The sequence below is a fragment of the Echiichthys vipera genome (genome assembly GCF_963691815.1).
Source record: "Echiichthys vipera genome assembly, chromosome: 20".
NCBI classification, from domain to species: Eukaryota; Metazoa; Chordata; class Actinopteri; order Perciformes; family Trachinidae; genus Echiichthys; species Echiichthys vipera.
The window spans coordinates 20,506,429-20,527,074 of NC_139845.1; the positions used below are offsets into that span (position 1 = coordinate 20,506,429).

General features: G+C 42.9%; 3 protein-coding genes across 3 annotated transcripts; 1 reads left to right on the top strand and 2 right to left on the bottom strand.

Moving 5' to 3' along the window:
* Positions 1-529: 529 nt before the first annotated feature.
* On the bottom strand, positions 530-2,534 carry phax (phosphorylated adaptor for RNA export). The gene has a single exon (XM_083934736.1). The coding sequence runs from the start codon at positions 2,233-2,235 to the stop codon at positions 1,009-1,011; it is 1,227 nt and encodes a 408-aa protein (XP_083790862.1). The 5' UTR covers positions 2,236-2,534; the 3' UTR covers positions 530-1,008.
* A 604-nt stretch (positions 2,535-3,138) lies between these two features.
* Positions 3,139-11,358, top strand: pmpcb (peptidase, mitochondrial processing subunit beta). Its single transcript, XM_083935094.1, has 13 exons — positions 3,139-3,230; positions 3,585-3,722; positions 4,014-4,100; positions 4,334-4,463; positions 5,681-5,879; positions 6,073-6,152; positions 7,473-7,585; positions 7,901-8,044; positions 9,026-9,186; positions 9,329-9,414; positions 9,502-9,590; positions 10,394-10,469; positions 11,154-11,358. The coding sequence occupies exons 1-13, from the start codon at positions 3,147-3,149 to the stop codon at positions 11,216-11,218; spliced, it is 1,452 nt and encodes a 483-aa protein (XP_083791220.1). The 5' UTR covers positions 3,139-3,146; the 3' UTR covers positions 11,219-11,358.
* dnajc2 (DnaJ (Hsp40) homolog, subfamily C, member 2) lies at positions 11,309-20,442 on the bottom strand. The gene is made up of 16 exons (XM_083935093.1): positions 20,280-20,442; positions 18,973-19,163; positions 18,793-18,868; positions 18,601-18,699; positions 18,285-18,507; positions 18,086-18,151; positions 17,899-17,990; positions 17,590-17,711; positions 15,869-16,018; positions 15,669-15,757; positions 14,436-14,505; positions 13,713-13,894; positions 13,036-13,136; positions 12,673-12,783; positions 11,616-11,767; positions 11,309-11,451 (listed from the first exon to the last, which is right to left on the bottom strand). The coding sequence occupies exons 1-16, from the start codon at positions 20,335-20,337 to the stop codon at positions 11,383-11,385; spliced, it is 1,851 nt and encodes a 616-aa protein (XP_083791219.1). The 5' UTR covers positions 20,338-20,442; the 3' UTR covers positions 11,309-11,382.
* Between the last annotated feature and the right edge of the window lie 204 nt (positions 20,443-20,646).

The window sequence follows — 20,646 nt, forward strand, 5'->3', positions numbered from 1 at the left end:
TCATGCTGCCTCTTATTTCACAGCTTTTTATTTCCATTACTTATATTCAAATGAATGGGCTGTAATTATCTAAGATTCAGACCAAAGCAACAAGCTGGTAACACCAGCATATCATCAGAAGGTCAAAGGTCAAAGTGGGGTTATAAAATAAAAGTCCTTGAAAGACAATCTTACAAATCAAAAACCTAATCATTTATGAACTATGTTGTATAAGTCGTATCATAATTGCCTAATTTATTTACTTCAGGATGTATTTCATACCCATATTTATTTATTTAATATTGAATTAAAGTGGCATTCCATACTTTAATGACTCTTTTGTACAAAACCCCCCAAAAATGTCTCCATATGAGGCACTGGATCTGTATCACAATGCTGAAAATGAGCTTTAAACATTATTCTTCTTGTAGTGAGCAGCGACACTGAAGAGAAAAAAGGTAAGCAATCAAAGTACTATTCAAGTCATTTTACCAGTCACCTTTATTTCAATTGAGCAGTCACAAATGAATGTAATTTATCAAGACCTCGGTATAGCTTCATGAAAATTCAAACAAAAAAATTTACTTTTATTTGCAAAATCAATGACTGCTTCACTGTTACTCCAATATGCCTCAACAATTTGCTAATAGAATTTGATTCAAAGGCAACATTTGTATCACATAACACACTTGAGGAACTTCTTACTGTGCTTACAATCCTACACAGCCATGCTGTACCCAACAGGGTGCAAAAATGAACCTTTTCTGTTAGTGAATGTTCATATTTTACCAGCCACTCAGTAGAATACCATGGTGTATTTTCTGTTACCAAACAAAACCAACATTTCTGTTAACATAACATCCTTTCATTGCTAAGGTAAAAGAAATAAAGAAAGAAAGAAAGAGAGAGAGAGAGGGAGAAAGGACACTCTGGTGAGGTTCTGTACAGTAGTGCTTTCAGCGTTACGTTTTGATTTCAATCCAGAATGTCCTCGTTCAAACCTCCCAGAGTTCAGGCAGCACACATCCTTCAGAAGACCTCCAGGTCTGCAGAGTTGTAGACCACCGCTGCCTCTTCAGTGCCCACAGCAGCTTCCTCCTGACCCTCCTCTTCCTCTTCTGCAGCGTCCTCCAAAGACTCCAAGGCCTCGTTGGTATCACTGGCAAAAGTCTCCCTGGAGACGTCGTCGTGCTCCTGCAGGTTCAGTGTGCCGATGGCCTGCTTCATCTTCTTGGCCACCACGTGCCGCCTCCTCTTCTGGGCGGCCTTCTTGCTCTTGCAATCTTTCTGTTGTTCCTCAAAGAATATCTTCTTGATCTGGCCCTTGCTGATGCTGGGTGTGTTCTTCAGCAGGTTGAGGTACACCCCTCCAGGCGTCCGTCGCCTGCTGCCGTCCATGGTGTACACACCTCCGCTTTCCTCCAGTGTGGCAGTCTCCCCAAGCAGATCTATGGCTTTTTTAATCCCGACGACTTTAACAACCCGCTCTATCAGGTCTTTTTTAGGCTCTTGCAGCCTGTGTGCGATCTCGTCTATCACTTTGTCCTCAGGGTCGTCCTCTGTGATCTCATACCGGCCCTTGGTATCCATTTCAGCCCTGGGGCCTATCCTCTCTTTAACTGACCTCTTCCTCTTTGCTTCACCTCCTGCCCTCTCCTCCGAGCCCCGGTCCTTCATGTAGTCCTCCAGCTGGGCGTCCAGCATGCTCACTTCTCCCTGGTCTTCCAGCTGTCTCTCCATCTCCCTCTCCCTCTCCATTATCTTACGGGCCAGGACAAAATTATAAGTCTCCACATTTCTGCTGGACATGTTAACTTCACCTTCCATGCCAAATATGCCCAGCTCTGTAGCTATAGCGTCCTGGCATTGCTCTTGGACCACAGAGCCCCAAATGTTGTTCACCTTGCGGCCTCCCTGCGCGCCGGGGACGGGCGCGCGGGTCGGCTCTGCCCGGGTGGCGCAGGCAGGCGGCTGGGGAGCGTTGATTACTTTCTGGCGTTTCCGGCGCCAAACAGCCGCCTCCTCGTCAGACGAGTCGTGGTCACTGTCGCTGGACTCCACCGCCCTACTAGTGCTGCGGTAGGCGGAGGCAGACTCCTGCGCGACGGCTCTGTTGCGGAAGGACTGGCCGCTAAAAGCTGGAGGAACCTGGGGTCGGGCTTGTGCTGCGGCGGTTCCCATCTCAGTATCCGAGTTGGACCCGGAGAGTTCTCCATCTTCCAGATAACCGTCCATTAGATCTCCACCATGCGCCATGTCCTGTCTGGAAGCCACGGCAAAGATAATGTCTGTCGGCTGCTGCTTTAATGCATCGGCTGAAGTGAAAGGCTACCACTTAGCAACAATAGCTAACAACCGTTAGCATCTGGCGACACTAGAGAAGTTGGACCTAAACCCGGCAGAGAATAAAACAACTTTGTATTTAAAATAGAGATAGCTTTAAATATCTGACACGGAAGCTGACTGTTCTGACCGAAACAGTATTTCAGTCGTGCTCGGCTCTTCCACTCCCTGTGACGGGCTGTGGACCCAGAGGCTGCCAATCCACAGAAATACTTGAGACCAGCTTGAGAACCTCTGAAGAAAATTCGCGCGAGGCTAAAGACACACTTCCGCCATCAACTGTCAGACCCTTTCAAAATAAACGTGACCAACGCGTCAACGTTAACTAGGATTCGTTGAAAAATGTTCCTAATGTAATACTGAGCATACATAAACTAACACCAACAACGCAAACAAAGTATATATATTAGATATAATCAAAAGGTTCACACACATTTCAACTATTTGTAGGAATAACAATTGATTTAATAATTATATCTAAAACGCAGAACATAATACTGCACGCGTGTGTTTCCTTTAAGATTTAAATATCAAATAAAGTTATTTAGACATGAATTGTATATTAATTGTGACAATAGAATGATCCATCCAATGTAATAGACCCTCTTTTTCCCCACCATTATTTCACGTTTTACTTAACATTATTCGCTTGTATTAAGACTTTAGTGGGACTACTTTCATCTGTGCTATTGTATTAATAGTCTTAAAAAGTCATCTGTTTTTGTTTTTAATTCTTTTAATAAAACCATGTCGTCATCCTCGGCGGATGTTGCGTAGGATGGCGTCGATGAAAACGGCACTTGCGCAATAAACAGATAAACAATATGGCGGCGTCCTTACAGCGCCTCACGTCTGCTGGGAGATATCTCCTTCAAAGACATTTACTGAAAACGAAGTCTTTCAGCAGGGTAAGAATGGCGTGTTTACAGCTGTGTTTTGGATCGAAACGTTTTCGACAGTCATCTCTGTATGGTCGAACAGGAAGACCTCTCAACATGACCGGCCGGGCTCAGTGTTTTAACGGTGAAAGTGAGCTAACGGCTGCCTGCGACATGCCCGGCTGGTGCTAGATGAATTCTCAAAGTGATATCTGAGAAATGGCCTGAGGAATACAATAAAACAATGATGTAGTTTAGTTAAGCGTATTATCAAATAGTTTGCTGGTAACAGCAGACGCCACTCTCCTGAATATGCAGTATCATCATGACTGACTTCCTCTCTGTCTGTCTGCCTGCCTGTCTGTCTTCCACCTCCACCTGCAGCTCTCAGCTGGACCACACAGACTTTTGGCTACTCAAGCTGCTCACCAGGTGGCTCTCAATGTTCCAGAAACCAAGGTGACCACTTTGGAAAACGGACTTCGTGTGGCTTCAGAGGATGCTGGGCTTACCACCTGCACGGTACGTCGAGAGAGAGATATGTATTTAGTTTACCTTGTCATACAGCCATACAGACAACAATATTGTTAGCCCCTTTTAGACGTTGTAGGAAATAATTGGATGCCCAGGTGATAGTTCCTCAATTGACTTAAAGTCCTGTGTTGCAAGTGTAGGCAATATGGAATCACTCAATCGGGTAAAAAAAGAAAAGAGCTCAGTTGGATTCAAAGGCAGCCTCACCTCAAGTATTTGTCTGAAGCAGCAGAGTGTGGATATTAATCTGTGGATATTCCACTTCATGACTTCATCCAGGTGGGTCTCTGGATAGATGCTGGCAGTCGCTACGAGAACCAGAGAAATAATGGCACAGCACATTTCCTGGAACATATGGCATTTAAGGTAAGATGGTAACAGTGCAGCAAAGTGTTTACCTCTGCTAAGTGGATCTACTGGTTTGTCTTCTAGTCTCTCTTATTTGGACATGTGCAACTATTGGTTTACTTTGCTTACAACAGTTTACTTTAGAACTTTCAAAAGACATGTCAGCAAAAATGCCACAGTGTAATTCTTCAGGGTGACGTAATGCAAAAAGAATTGCATAAATGTAATTTGTGTGTGTGTGTGTGTGACAGGGCACCAGGAAACGCTCCCAGCTGGATCTGGAGTTGGAGATCGAGAACATGGGGGCCCACCTGAACGCCTACACATCCCGAGAGCAAACTGTGTATTACGCCAAAGCGTTCTCTAAAGATCTCCCACGAGGTAAAGCAGGTTCCACTATCAGAGCGCATAGGGTGGAGAAAATCATAGAAAAGGCTCAAAACCAACTCCTCAGTGAGCGAATAAGACAAATTCACTATTGAAGGGCTAAAAAAGAAAATGGCATTAATCTTGCCTGTTTCTATCATGGAGAAGTTGTGGAGTTCACCCAGAAAGCCCAACTATCTCAGCACAACAAGAGCAAAGAAAGACAAACAAAGTAATTTCACAATTTACAATCCCCGAATATTGACAAAAACACAGAAATACTCACTTGGATGCAAAAAACTGACACCCTTGAACTTTGCCAGGACACCAAAAGAGGGAGATAGATTCAACAATCTAACCTCAAAGAACAACTGTTCACAAATGGCCTCCTGAGACTCCGACTGTCGTTAAGACTCAATAGGGCACTAACAAAGCCGAAATCAACTTCCCACCAACGACTGTCACTCTAACGACACCAGATAGTCGGACCAGTCCCAGCCTGGTCAGATACGTACAAGAACTGATGAAGCCTCTTGGATGAGAGGTGAAACGTCTTCCGAGACAAATAACCAAGTCCAGTTGCTTTTGACTGAAACTGCTTTGGGGATAACGATGACCTGGACAAATGAGAACATTCACAGGCTTGCTGCTTGATCATATTTGGACCATCGCGTTTGGAGCGTCAGAGCAGTTAGGTAGCAGTCGGCAGCTAACTGCCTAATCTCAACGCTGATTGGCTGACGCACCACAGCGTCACGCAATTCAGCTGAAAAGTAACGATCGATTCTCCCGTATATCGCATCGCGGGTAACGCGAGGAACGCACACCTTCAAATCGCGTCTGTAGATTGACTTTGCATGTAATATAAAATAAATAGAAAAATGAGCTTGCAGGCGTATCTGGGTCCCAGGCAAAGGAAAACACATTTCATCTTCAAATACTGATGGCAACAGAAAGTGATGCTACACCATCACAGTTCATCTCTGCACACCATAGTCTGTTTTCCTATATAACTAAGTATTTAGATAAAGTCACAGCTAAGTACAGCAAATTCAGAGTGTTGCCAAAATGCTTTCCTGGAAATGTAGGAAATCATATACTGAGGTTGATAAAGTTAGTTAGACAGAAAAATAAATCAAATAACATCTTGAAAGCAGTGAACATCACAGACTGAAAATATAGTTGGTTCCATATATGTAAATCAAATCTTCCCTGTTTTCCTTCTCCCTCAGCTGTGGAGATCCTGGCTGACATCATCCAGAACAGCACTCTGGGTGAGGCAGAGATCGAGAGGGAGCGAGGGGTGATCCTAAGAGAGATGCAGGAAGTAGAAACCAATCTGCAGGAAGTGGTCTTCGATTACCTGCATGCTACTGCATACCAGTCCACAGCTCTGGGCAGGACCATCCTGGGCCCCACAGAGAACATCAAGTAAGACCACACATTCATGTCAAGTGTACATCTTATGGTCAACAGAAAATGTTCTTATGACCTCTAGATCTCTGTTGAAAGCACCTGATCTTAATGTGGTTTATGTGCTGGTCTCACATGGTTCTGCTTTAATCAAACTTGCCTTAGCGATGTTGTCCTGTACACGTTTGTTCCATCCTTGTATTGATTCCAGGACGATCAACAGAGGAGACCTGGTGGAGTATATTACTACTCACTACAAAGGCCCCAGAATAGTGCTGTCTGCTGCTGGAGGTAAGAGCCTTTTATCTTTTCTATAGGTTGACATGTTAGTTTGACATGAACCCATGAAACAGCAACCCCCCCCCCCTTCTTGTTCATTGGCATTTAAATGGTTTACACAGTGTTTATTGAGAATGTTGAAACAATAAGAATTAGACTAATTGAAGTAAGTTGACATTACTGTTGATACTTCATGACCTCACGTAGGGGTGGGCGATATATTGTATATAGTATCGTGTGTAGGGCACATTCTGTCTATTGCTGTTCTCTGCTCTGCACAGATGCATCAGATTTTTTTTTTATTCCTCAGCCAAATCCCACTATTGTCTAGTCTGTCTCATGCACCGCCTTAAAGACACGCAGATCAACCAAGCCTAGTGAACTACAGGCAGTGACGAGGACTCTCATCCCCATTCTGATGATTCAGAGAGTAGCAGGAAGTCATGGCTGAAAAAATGAAAACGAAACTACTGTGTTCTAACAGCACGCGAGTGCCAGTGTCGCGTCGCATCAACGCTGTCTGTCCACACTTATTCATAGGAGGTGTGGCACAGGCTGTTAAATATGAGCTTAAAAAAAACTGGTAAACGAGTGCACCAGTGGACTACTAATGCTTTTAATGAGGAGCGAGCACCGTCACATCAGAGGCCCCTTTTGGCCACACCTGCCACACTCACACACACACACACACACACACACACACACACACACACACACACACACACACACACACACACACACACACACACACACACACACACACACACACACACACACACACACACACACACACACACACACACACACACACACACACACACACACACACACACACACTCTCTCACACTCGGTTCCCACATTGGACTGTAACACAACAAACCTTTTCAACTACCTAAAGAGACAGAAACCTAAACAGTCTGCTGAGAGTGAAACAGTGAGGAGACCAGTCACACCGTAGCCAGCAGAGGCAAAAGGTGCTTTAGGAAGCTTTTTGTTTAATGTCCACTGTACCTGGCACAAGTTGGCAAAATTGCAAAAACGGATTCAAATATGCTCATTTAGGCTCTTTGGCCTAAAGGCTTTGTCATTTATTTTCTCTTTTAAGGCTATATTTTTACACAGGGAATTACTTTGGTTGCACTGTTCACTAACTTGCAGAATAATTAAATGTTAAAATAACTGTGATAAAATCGTGATCGTCATTTTACTGTAAAATAAATTGTGATATATTTTTGCCATATCGCTCACCCCTTACCCCACACCAAAGTTAGGAATTCACACCCGAGTCAAAAATGACCTTCAGGACATTCTGTGATTTTGTGTTTTGATCAGGAGTTTCACACGATGAGCTCATAGATTTGGCCAAGTATCATTTTGGAAAACTTCCTGGCACATACAAAGGGGAACCCCCGGCCCTTCCTCCATGCCACTTCACAGGAAGTGAGGTAAGGTCCCATTGTTAAGGGTACTATCAAGCATTATTGTTGTGCATGGAGTTTTTTTTATAACGTATTTCATTTTGTCATGCAAATTGCCTTTGAGTATTCCTATATCATAACGCTAGTAAAGAGATGACATGAACTACAGGAAAGAGAGCGCTCTTAACATAATGTTTATCATTGCTGCATGTAAAGAAAAGCAAAGAATGAAATCCAAGAACATTAATAGACAACAGTTTATTTCAAATGCATGTTAGAGTAGCCCATTCTTCCTAACGGTGGAAATTTGGTAACAGTGAATGTGTCCTGCTGACGCTTCAGATCCGTGTGCGCGACGACAAGATGCCCCTGGCTCATATCGCCATTGCGGTGGAGGCGGTTGGATGGTCTCACCCCGACACCATCCCCCTCATGGTGGCCAACACACTCATTGGGAACTGGGACCGCTCGTTTGGTGGAGGTGTGGTGAGTACTGATGAAACCTTGACTCCAATGTACTTTAGATTATGCCATGTTCTGGGTGGATACTGGATTCTGAGTGGCTGTAGGTCGTCCAATAAAAAGTTTTATGAACACCTCGGTTCACTGTTGTACTGATTTGGGGACAGTGATGTTTATATTTACAGTTTGTCAACAACAGTGTTATCGACTTTGAATCTTGTTAGCATAGTGTTAGCACTGACTTGTAGCTGAGCAGACTAGTTAATTCCTGTTCCCAGGTCGTATATAAGGTCCGTCCTATTTAATGGAGTATTGCCTAAGAACCTTATGGGATGTTCATGATTGTTCTCCGCATTGGTCAAACCCTCATATCATACCAATCTAGTGTGTCAAAAAAGTCATGGGATAATATGTTGAAAGTTTTGTGTGCATTTCACTGGGTGATGAATTGCCTTGTGCTAATGTCTTAGGGTATGTTGCTCTTGTTTTTACAGCAACTATATCCGCGTAAAACTTACCAGATTATATTAAATATATTAAAATGTATGTAAATGTCAGCCACACACACAATTATCCAAATACTTTAGTCAGACCGACTGTACTTAATTTAAAAATACAAGGTATCTGTTCCTATTGTAATATAGATAAGAGATTATAGGTTTGTATCATTTTATTTTATAAACAAAATAACCATATGTCCGGATCATGGTATAATAGTTCTGAGGTCATGAAATAAGTTTTCATCTGAACACAAAATTAATTTCATCATTCTAAGTTGGTTACCTTACTTCTACAGTATTTAGCACATCAACTATTACACAGTCCTACCAATATATTCTGTTTTGTTTTTTTTAATGGGAAAGTGAATAATATTTCTAAGAGTTTGTAAAGAGACACAAAACATGTCCATATGTGATATAAAAATATGAAGTGTGACACACACAGCACAGGTTGGGCTTCGATCTTCTAACCCTCCCTGTCGGATTGTGTCCTTTGTGAACCCAGAACCTGTCCAGTAAACTGGCCCAGATGGCCTGCCAGGGAAACCTGTGCCACAGCTTCCAGTCCTTCAACACCTGCTACACAGACACTGGCCTGTGGGGGCTCTACATGGTGTGTGAACCCGGCACCATCAACGACATGATGCACTTCACTCAGATGGAATGGTGAGTACACACAAAGGACACATCAGACGTTCTGTGAAATTGCATGCTTTTTTTGTGCAGCTGCTGCCTACTTCGAGGTGTAAATGTAAAACCTGAGATCATAACTCCATGTGTGACGATGCATCTTGTTGCTCCCCGTCAGGATGTCTCTTTGCACGAGTGTGACAGAGGGCGAGGTGGCACGGGCCAAAAATCTGCTCAAGACCAACATGCTCCTGCATCTTGATGGTAAGGCTGCCCCTTACGTAAGACTGCAGTTATGATCTAAGAAGCATGATGTACAAACTTTTATCCACGTTTATTCGCTTTGTCCAGGATCCACCCCGATCTGTGAGGACATCGGCAGACAGATGCTGTGCTACAGTCGCAGGATCCCTCTGCATGAGCTGGAGGCCAGAATTGATGTAAGTGGATAGTCAACTCTCACCCGCTCTGAATGTTCCACCTTGGCATGGCTGTGGTTACACATCTGTCGTTACAATCACCCTGCCTTTCTCTCCTTGGCTGATATCCCATTGGGTAAGAGTTTAGACTGATGGTCACTGTTTTATGCCCCATACCATCCTGTTCCATGTCAGGAAAGCAGGACATGTGAGCTAGTATGGGGCATTTGTTCCAGTTGATAGAGTTTTAAGGCTAATAAGAACTTGGGGATTAGAGCTATAAAATATAAACACACTGGGTGAACTGTGATGGGAAACTATTGCAGTACTTTAAAGTTGTTACGATATATCAAAGAGTGAGTTAAAGCAATGGTGATTGATCATATGACCCACAAAGAAAGCACTTGTTGCCTTTTTTGCAGAGTATTAAAATATTCATTTCTGTGGCGTCATTCAAGGTTAGATGTAAATAAGCCGCCATGTTAGTGACGCTGCTGACAGCGTTTGGTCTGTCGGCCCTGATCGTCACTAACAGTCATGGTGCGTTCACTTGTTATCGGAAACCTCATCTGAGTCTGGCTTGTAGTAAGGGGCAGAACTGTAATAGGAACATGGGGATTTGAGAGGGTAACATACTGTATAGGGCACGGACTGGAAGTAGAGATAGTCAACACACAGTGACTGTGAACGTGACAAGATGGAGGCTCTGAAAGAACATGCTCACCTATAATTACATCCATGCGCCACAGAGGGCGCTAGAAACAACACAACTCAATTCTTATGGAGTACAACTTGAAATTGTGTGTTTTCCTGTCCTTCAACAGGCCATTGATGCTACAACCATTAAGGACGTGTGTACTAAGTATATCTTTAACAAGGCTCCTGCCATCGCAGCAGTTGGTAGGTTTTGTTTTCATATTATTATATTTAGAGTACTGTGTATAAGCATAGTGCAAGGTTGGGCAATTCCAGTCCTGGAGGGCCACTGTCCTGCATGTTTTAGGTTTCTCCCTACCCTAACACACCTGAGTCTAACAATAATCAAACTGTGACAAGCATCAGCTGCTTGATAACGAGCAAATAATTAGAACCAGGTGTGTTAGAGCAGAGAGAAACCTAAAACATGCAGGACAGTGGCTCTACAGGACCGGAATTGTACATAGTGTGTACATGTTGTTATTACATGTTGTATACTATTAACCAGTGCAGCATTTACTGTGTATATACTGTGTATGGTGCCACAGGCCTCAAATCAAAGGTTATTCCATTACTACCCAATTAGTTTTTTTATCTTCTAGATATACCTAATGGAGTAAGTCATCTTAATTGAGCTATTTATGTACCATGCATTCTTTTTATGTTGCCTTTCCACCATACAACAAGCAGAGAGGGTTGCTTTACTTGATTTTGAGATGCAGAAACCTGATCAGACCGGTTGTAAACAAGATGGCACTTTTGCCAGATAATCTAAACTGTAATATTGTAACTAAGAAAGATGTAGAAACAATGTTAAGAACTACAAACCACAGTGTAATAAACTGCAGTTTCAATGACATTAAACACAACCTGTTTTTTTTGTCTCAGGTCCAATCGAACAGCTGCCGGACTACAACCAGATCCGCAGTGGAATGTTCTGGATGAGAACCTGAACAGACTCTGAGGACACATTACCCATCAACTGTACAGCAGACAAAACACACACACAGTATTTAAGTATCGTCTGTAGTAATTTTTCTCCCTTTAATTTTATTATAAAATAAAGACCAACACAATAATGTTAAAATAACACAGATACTATTCTTTGTGGTTCTTGTCATTTTTTACTCTTGCCTGCAACTTGTTCCTGTGCGGCTTTCTTGGCTTTAACCATCTCCACCAGTTCCTTTCGGAGAAACGGAGAAATGTATTAGAAAGGCACTGCATTGCAGACATTCCTAATATATCAATGTATAAATAATAGTGACAGCCTCCTTTAATAAACTGGCAGCTGAGGGTCAGTTTCAGTTTGGGCAGGAAACTCAAACATGACGGAGCAGCACATCTTACCTTGTACCTCTTCATACAGTCTTTCTTGCTTCGTCCTGGGACGGCAGCAGCGATCTTCTCCCACCGCTCAGGTGTGCTGACTGGGTAAGTCTTCAGGGCTTGTTCCAGAAGCTTCTGTTCCTCGGTGGTCCAGGAGGCAGCACTACCAGAGGCTGAGGGTCGAGACACAATGGGTCATTGTGGGCACACCACTACAGGAGTCATTTTACAGTCGGGATACAATCTGTGGCACAACACCTGTAACTCTGACCTGTCTCTGCTAACACTGAACCTAGTGTGGTTTTGGTGTATCATATTTTATAAGAAAAACTTTTTGTATAGCACCTTTAAAAACAGCAGTTTACAAAGTGATTTGACAGCGCAAATCAAAAGAAATAAGAGTAGGGAAATCCAGTCAGGTACAACATAACCATATTTACACATCACTGTATAGAAATAAAGTGGCATCATTAATAGACAAAGGAAATGATTATTAGCTTAAGGTGCTCTCAAAGAAAGATAAAAAGACGACATCATAGGAAGGCAAGTCTATAAAAAGGAGTTTTAAGAAGTGATTGAAAAGAGGAAACTGTTACAGCGAGCCTCATCTCCGCAGGCAGGACGTTCCAAAGCCGAGGCGCTCTGACAGTCGGCACGGTTACCTATGGTTTTGAGCCTCGGCCTTGGAACAGTAAGAGACCTGCCCGCAGATCTAAGGCTGTGAACAGGCTCGTGTGGGGGGGTCAGCATGTCTGTGATGTATTCTGGGGCTAGACTTTGACAAGCCTCAGTAAAATCTTAAATTAAATTCTAAAATGTACAGGGAGCCAGTGGATTGAAGCCAGGTTTGGAGTAATGTGATGTCATCTGTTAAAACCAGCGAGAGGCCCGGCTGCTGAGTTCTGAACACGCTGGAGGCGGGAGAGGGATTTATGGTTGATGCCCGTTAGGAGGGAGTTGCAGTAACGATAAAAAGGAGAATGAGGGCGTGGGCTACTTTTTCTAGGTCTGACTGAGGATATTTTGGATTTTTTTTCATGCAGTGACAGTCACAAAGCAGTTGTACAGAGATACTCACCTTCAAACCTCTCAGAGGGCACAGCGTTGTCTATGGTGGGTGCTACTGAACCGTGTTCCTTCTTGAACTTCTCAAAGGCTTTTCTGTTTATCTCATCTTTCTGCACAGGATCTGTGGACAGAACATACGTTTAATTCGTTTTCCAGGTATTGAAAACCTTTTCATTGAGTCATTTTTGAACCAATATTGGTCCTGTTTTACCTCTCAGCAAACCAAACTAATGTATTAGCATTAATGAGCAGTAGTGGATTCAAATGAACTCCACCTGTCTTAAAATCCTCATGTAAACTGACAGGAAGCAGAAATGCTAAATGGTTTGCAGCAGGTTGTGTAAATCCGGTTTTCTTTCACATGTGAGCTCACCTAGCCGCTGCAGATTCTTGGCTTTGTTGATGACGTCTTTGGCTGTCCTCTTCATGCCGCTGGTAGAGTGGAGGTTCATGTAGTTGGCGATAACTTCCCATCTGGAAGGAAAAACAATCAAATTTGACGTTTTTTAAAAGCCAACTTCCAAATACACTGCATTGTTTTGTATTAAAAATCAATTGTTTTTCGTTATTTCAACAATTCAGCTATGTTCAAATTAGCAGAGATCCATTGAACCAAACCAGAGCTCGACCGATACATCGGCCGGCCGATATTGGCCTATTACAGACATGTGGGCATCAGGTTACAAACACCGCTATGAAAATCATTTTTACAGAATATTTAATGCAGAAAATGATGCTTGAAAATGTGTCATATAGCTATTTATTTGATTGGTCAACAATTGACTTATACTGAACATACACTTCTGGATGGATGGATAGATAGACAGACAGACAGACAGACAGACACATCCATCCATCCATCCATCCTATACAATACAAAATACACCAAGCGACCATGGTTCTGTCTTAAAAAGCCACTCCACTGAAGGGCACACCTTCAAGCAGGTAGCTCTGCTGTAATGGAAAAGCAAACCCCTGCCAAGCTGGGCTGACAGGCCGAGCCGAGCCAGCCCATGAGTATGGACAAGCTTTAAGTGTGAGAACAACTACCTGGCGTTGGTCCCAGCAGGGAACAGGTTGACAGCTTTGATGAGCAGCTGGAGGTCCTCCTCGTTCCAGCCCTTCCCCCCTGCTCCTCCTCCTCCACTGGCCTGATCAGCACTGCGGGCCGCCTGCCTCATCTGGACCTCTGCCTCCTTCTCCCTCTGCAGCTGAGCGTTCACCTCCTGCACCTGAGGGGAGGAATAGCGACATGTCTGTACCCTTGGGAGGACTTTACCAACATCAAGTGACACTCATTCCCTTAAGGGGAGACACTACACACTACAAATTAGGCATTATTTTAATAAATATGTACTAATTGTGATACAGTTCCAGAGCAGAAATGTGAACATTGGATTTATCACTCCATAAATCAGAAAATACTTGCAGATTTCTGGCTCAGAGTGAGAAAAGGCTCATTTTGAGACTTAAAAAATGACAACTTTGACTTTAAAATTCATACATTTTGCTAGAAACTACAGCTGAACAGTTTCAAAAGTGCTTGAATGATATCACCATGAAACTTCCCCAGGTGATTACTGACTTTTTTTTTATTACAAGTTTTCAGAAGTATCATGTTTAAATATGCAAATAAGCATTGTCTAAATATCGAAAAAAGGTTTCGCCTGGGGTGTCCGCTTAAAGGGTGGTTAATGGTAGGGTCTCCTGGTGTCCCTATCAGATATCAAATGAATGGGAAATGCCTTAGAAAATCAAAAAGAGCCTGTTCACCTGCTTCTCCACAGCGACCTTGCTGTCCTCTTTTGAGCCTGCGGCCAGGACTTCATTCAGGGACTGCAGGCTGGAGACAGACACGCACCATAAACAGGGTGCCCATTTCAAAACTTTTTCAGACTCAACTCTCCAGACATGTTCAAAGCACAGCATTCAAGCTAAATGCTAAAAGAGTGAAATGAATAAGTGAACCTGTAACTCTACAGACAAGAACAGTAGAGATGGATAATTAAATGAATAACTGTGAACCTGTAACTCTACAGACAGGAACAGCAGAGATGGATCATTAAATGAATAACTGTGAACCTGTAACTCTACAGACAGGAACAGTAGAGATGGATCATTAAATGAATAACTGTGAACCTGTAACTCTACAGACAGGAACAGCAGAGATGGATCATTAAATGAATAACTGTGAACCTGTAACTCTACAGACAGGAACAGTAGAGATGGATCATTAAATGAATAACTGTGAACCTGTAACTCTACAGACAGGAACAGTAGAGATGGATCATTAAATGAATAACTGTGAACCTGTAACTCTACAGACAGGAACAGTAGAGATGGATCATTGAATGAATAACTGTGAACCTGTAACTCTACAGACAGGAACAGCAGAGATGGATCATTAAATGAATAACTGTGAACCTGTAACTCTACAGACAGGAACAGTAGAGATGGATCATTAAATGAATAACTGTGAACCTGTAACTCTACAGACAGGAACAGTAGAGATGGAGAATTATAACCAGGAACTATGTTGCTATTAAATGAAGTAGACATACTATTTTTAATAATAATTAAAAATAAATCAAATGTAGACACGTATGAAAAAAATTTAATAAATGAGAATCAGTCGTGCAGCGAAGGGTAACCATGGTAACCCGACACCATTCTACAGCCAGCTTGATTAGTTTCATATCATCTACAGGTCGACTATGTTGCGTTAATAAACTTGTTTTGAGTTGTATTTATTAGGGTGTTTTATTTTAGAAAGTGAGAGAATAGTCTGGAAATGACTCAAATTGAAGTCCATACTTTTCCATACTGCCTAGGAACCCTGCATAAAGACTGTCACACATCTCCTGAGGGCCCTGTAGGATGACAGTAGGCCTGTGATCATCTTAGCTGATTCAAGATGCCTTTGGGCTCCTGATCTACAGAAATGTGTGAGCAACTATCTTTAAGCAAGACAATTCATCCCAGTGACGACCTTTTATCTGACTGTACCTTGTCAGCTCCAGGCGGTCGCAGAGCTTCTCCACCTCCTCCATCATCTTCACACTGTCGGCTTCATCTTCAGCAAAGTAGTTCCAGTTCTGTGGTGTGAGAAAGCAACAACCGTCTTAGCACTGTGACCAAGGCAGGTCTCGGCTGTCAGGAGAACTCTTTGTTAGTCTCAACTGTGAAGTATTTCTATGAGGATGAACCTTGCAGGTAGTCCTGAGTTTCTGCCTCTCCTTCTTGATGGCCTTCTTCTGGATCTCCTTCTCTTTCTTGGCCTGCTGAGCTACCTGCTTGGCCTCCTCTTCCTCCTTCTCCTTTGCCAAACGGGCTGCGTCCAGCTCCGCCTGCCGGGCCTGTAAAACGCACAGGAACTGACTCATGAGTATTTGTCAGAGTGACATCGTTTCAAAATCAAACTTAAGTCGTCAAAACATAAACCGTGACCTGGACTCTGCTGGTGAGATGATGGGTCTCTCATATACAGTTCATATGCTGATTTTTTTTTACTGCAGACATTGCAGCAACATTAATAATAACTTTGTTCCATTTAAGTGTTGCCGTAAATCAACTGGCTAGTTTTTCCTACCTCTTAAAATGGCGAAAAGGTGTGCTACCAATTGAAAAAAAGATCACACGGGGTAAATATTATAGGCAGAGTGATAGATCAGTTTGTACGCTCGAAACTTCCATATTATTTACAGCCCAGACTGAAACCAATAGTGAATGTATCTACTACCAAGTATTGAGCTTGGATTAAAGCCTGATGTATCTTCTTCCACCGGGCCAAACAGTTGTCACTCATCTGATGAGATGAGTGTGAGGATGAAGCATTACGTTGTTAAATTTAAGTTATTTAGCGCCCGGCTAGTAGTTTGCTAGCTCGATCATGTTTCAGCGTTGGAAAGCAACGTTATCAGCTACGCCATTACCAAGGCAACCCATGCAGATGGGCTGGTAATGAGCTTCATCTTTGTTTGTTTGCTTCGTTAATCTGAAAAATGAAAACAATTTGAAGAATTCCTTTGACTTTTTCAGTTGATTTGTACGAAAAAAAGTACCAAAAAAAATCAATTAACATCGTTACTCAGGTGTGAGAAAATCAAGATATTTATATTGTGATCTGATTTCCACCTTGAGTAAGAAGTCAATGGGAGTCAGTTTGACATAGTGACCAAACAGTGGAACTGATAAATTCTTTTCCCATTGACGTGTCAGAATTCGATCCATTCGGAAAGTCCAGAAGAACGGCACCTTTAAGTCATTGAATCCCCATTTAAGTTAAAGAAGCGCTCAAATGGAAGTAGCCAACTCAACCGGGGAAAGTCTCTAGTGCACCTGCTCTATGGGCCACACGGTGCGACCATATGGGTATTTATAGAGGCGGCAGTTGGACTATTTAGGCTTCATGTGCCACAGAGGAACCCTCATGGGAATGAATGGAGCCCCGCCTGGAACCCTCTATCAGTTCTCTTTATACATCCAGGGTAGGAACTAGTGATGTTCAAATGGAGCTTCATGAAGCATTGTCCTTATTTGTTCTGAGTCCATTAGATGGAGCTTTCTGTTCAACAAATGGTTGAAAACCGACTGAAGAGCGCCATCTAGTGGGGTCAACAAATACAACTAATGCTTCAGGAATCTTCATTTGGGCATCACTGGTAGGAACCAATAGGCTGGGGGTGAGACTCACAGACAGGGTAGGGAAGTCAATGTGTTGATCACGTGTCTTAGCTGACAGATACTAATAACACCAACATCCATGCAGAAGACAGAAAACATCCAGAGCCTTTGAGATAGCAGACTTTCTTTTTGTTTTTTCTTCATAACATCAAATTATAAAAGGTAAGTATGAAACTTTTTGATTGACCCTCCAGAAAATGAATGTGAATTTGGCAGATTGAGAATGAATGTGAATGAGACTTACTCGCTCCTTCTCCTCCTGCTCTCTCTTCTTGGCCTCCACTTTAGCCTTCTTCTCAGACTCCTTCCTGGCCTTTTCTTCTTCTTTGAATTTCTTTATTCTAGGGTCACAGCTGTACGCAGTATCTGCAGTAAAGCAACACAACTCAGTCAGTCTCACTCATACTCAGCAGCTGGATCCTGGGATTCCTGCAACATATTATGGGCTGTTTCTTTGTACAGACATTTGGATTTTCATTCTCCAAAATATTCAATAGCCTAATGTAGCGTTATGCTATTCCTATTGCAGTGTGTGCTGGCTCAGAGACTGTACCAACTAGTGTTCGTATTCTGTTCATCTCCTCCTTCTTCCTCTGAGCTCTGGAAGCTCGGTTCTGCTTTTCAATCCATCTTCTCTCATCTCGACTGCGGGAAAAAAGGAAAACGTGGCCGTCAGAAACTTGAGTTTTTACCACAGGGTCTGAAATGTGGCTGGAGTGCTGTCACACACAATCACTCACCACTCAGCCTTTTCTTTTTCCTCTTCATCCAGGTATGAAAATTCCCTCCATGAATCAAAGTTGTACCTTTAATGGAAATTGACGCACAAGTTGAAACACTATAATCAACACTGTGTTTCTGCTCTAACACCAAATGATTCGTCTAATTCCTCGGATCAAATCAACATTTATTAATAGGAAGCAGCAAAAAAAAACTCACCAAAAAGAGTAAAAATTGTCGACTTCTTCGAAAGAGGACTCCATGGTTCCAAGTCTGGGCACATGTTTTTTGGAAGACCATCTGGCGTTTCTCTCGAAAACGGGAGAATACCCCTCAAAAAAGTTTTCTTTGCCTTCACTCTTTGACGGAACAGCATTGTCGAAGGTAGGGTCAACACTGTCGAAGGCTCTCCTCTTCACGGGGTCAGACAGGATTTCTATAGCTGAGGTTCAAACGGAGAAAAGAGTGACTGGGAGTTCAGGGCCCTCCAGTTATAGTAGTAGTGCTGGTAACAGCTGGAGGCAGTGTTGTCTACCTTTAGTTATACAGGTGAAGTAGTCATTGTCTCCTTCTACAATCTGCTCTCCTGCAGCTTTCCTCTTGTCAGGGTGGTGCTTCAACACAATCGCTTTGTCTGTTGACAGACAGCAGAGAACGAGATTGCAATCAGTTATTTCCACCAACTAGAGAAATGAGCCATGCGAGGAGGACGACGAAATATACTTACGGGCAGCTTTGATCTGTTTCTGTGTGGCTTTGTACCTCAAGTGTGGGACCCCGAGGACAGCATAGTGATCTTGATTCTGACAAGTACAAAATAAGTAAAGAGTTCAAATGACGAGATGATATAATGCAGTGATTGATTATACATTGAGTAGTGACATTATATTCTGATCTCGACCGATACCTTCCAGTCTTTGGGGTCAAGTGTTCGGAGCATAGGGTACTCCTCTAGCTGAAACTCCTCATCCTCTGACTCCTCCGAGGACACCTCTTCCTCCTCCAGCTCCTGGAAGGAGGCAGATGTAGTCCTGTCCCTCCTCTTCACGTAGGCCTCGAACCATCGACCCACAGGCTCCACTTGGATCTGCACAGAGGCTGAGAGGGGGCAGAAAGGTGAGAGACAACAGGAAGACCCGCTGGACACTAGATCTTTTACAGTGTGAAATTTGAATTTGGTAAGCAAACTAAAGGCTAAAGTGTTTATTAATGACCTCAAACAAATCTAAGACATTTCCCTGCTGAGGTGTCTTGTTTTGCCAGGGGGGAAAAAAATTATTCTCGATAATGACTGATACATTTGAGTTGAGGACATTTCTGGCTACAGACACAAATCAAGCATTTTACTCAATCAATTTAGAGACATTCCAAAGCCCAAGTCCCACATTTGTGCCTTTAAATAGCTACATTTCTGAATATGTGAGGTGCAATAAAAACACATTGATCCATAATTCCTGTCAATGACTAATGTATGTGACTTCAGGACATCTCTTAACTACATAGATGCTGAAAATCTAACATTTTTACAGTATCACACTAGAGAAGTCTGTAGAAACGTATGATTCAACTTTTCCCAATGGTCTAGTGTTGATGATGATGAAAATGCAAACAAAAAACGCTATAAATCATAATAAGCATCCAAGCATCAAATTATATAAAAAAGCCTATTGTCCCATCCCTGTTATGTATCACATGGGATGTGTTAGTAGTCCTGGTTTCCTGCTAAAAACACCTGTTTGCTGAATACATTCTTAGGTTTTACTGTGAAAGTAAAAGTATTTTGTCTTCGCCCAAAATGGTGACAGGTCAGACTCTCCTTACAGACAGTCATATGTCTAACGTGGACATACAAGGGTCTATGAAATGTGAATCAAGTGACATTCAAATATCAAGAGCTGCCAACTAGCAAGTGTTCAGCTAATACCAAGAGCTCTGATAAATCACTGCCGGAGGTGCCAGCATGAGTGGGCAGCAGCAGCAGCAGCAGCAGCTCGGTTCCATTATGAAACACAGGAGAACAAGTGTTGGAATAAACCAAAAGACAACGCGAATTATTAAGAGACTCTTTCGAGCTCCGAATTAGCCGAGAATATGAGCTGAGACCTTGCTGTTATCTGTTTAGCTGCGCGCTAACGTTAAAGTACTGGGTTAGTGTTCGTGGGTACCGGTGGTAGCCTAACTAGCTCCACTCCTCTGGCCTCCATCAGTTCTTACCGGCAGCGGCGGCGGGAAACACAACCGTCTCATCTCCGTCCAACGCTTCTAACAACATCTTAGAACAGCGGACTATACGAACATTCAGGTGCCCAAATGGTCAGGTGAAAGCTTTCTGATGTGCTGAAGTGTGTGGCCCGCTCATTAACACACCACATGGGCCTCCCTGTCCAAGTGCCGAAAAACGAGCTGCGATGTCACGCCGTTAACGAGTCCGTGTTGCGACTATGGTTCCTCACTGTTACAGTTCCGCAATAAGCGTTGTATAAAGCAGCGCGCAAACCTACTCATATTAATTGGAAATTTGCAATATTTCATTAAAACGTATGATGGAGGGATGCAATTATATGAGTATTGTCTATGTGAC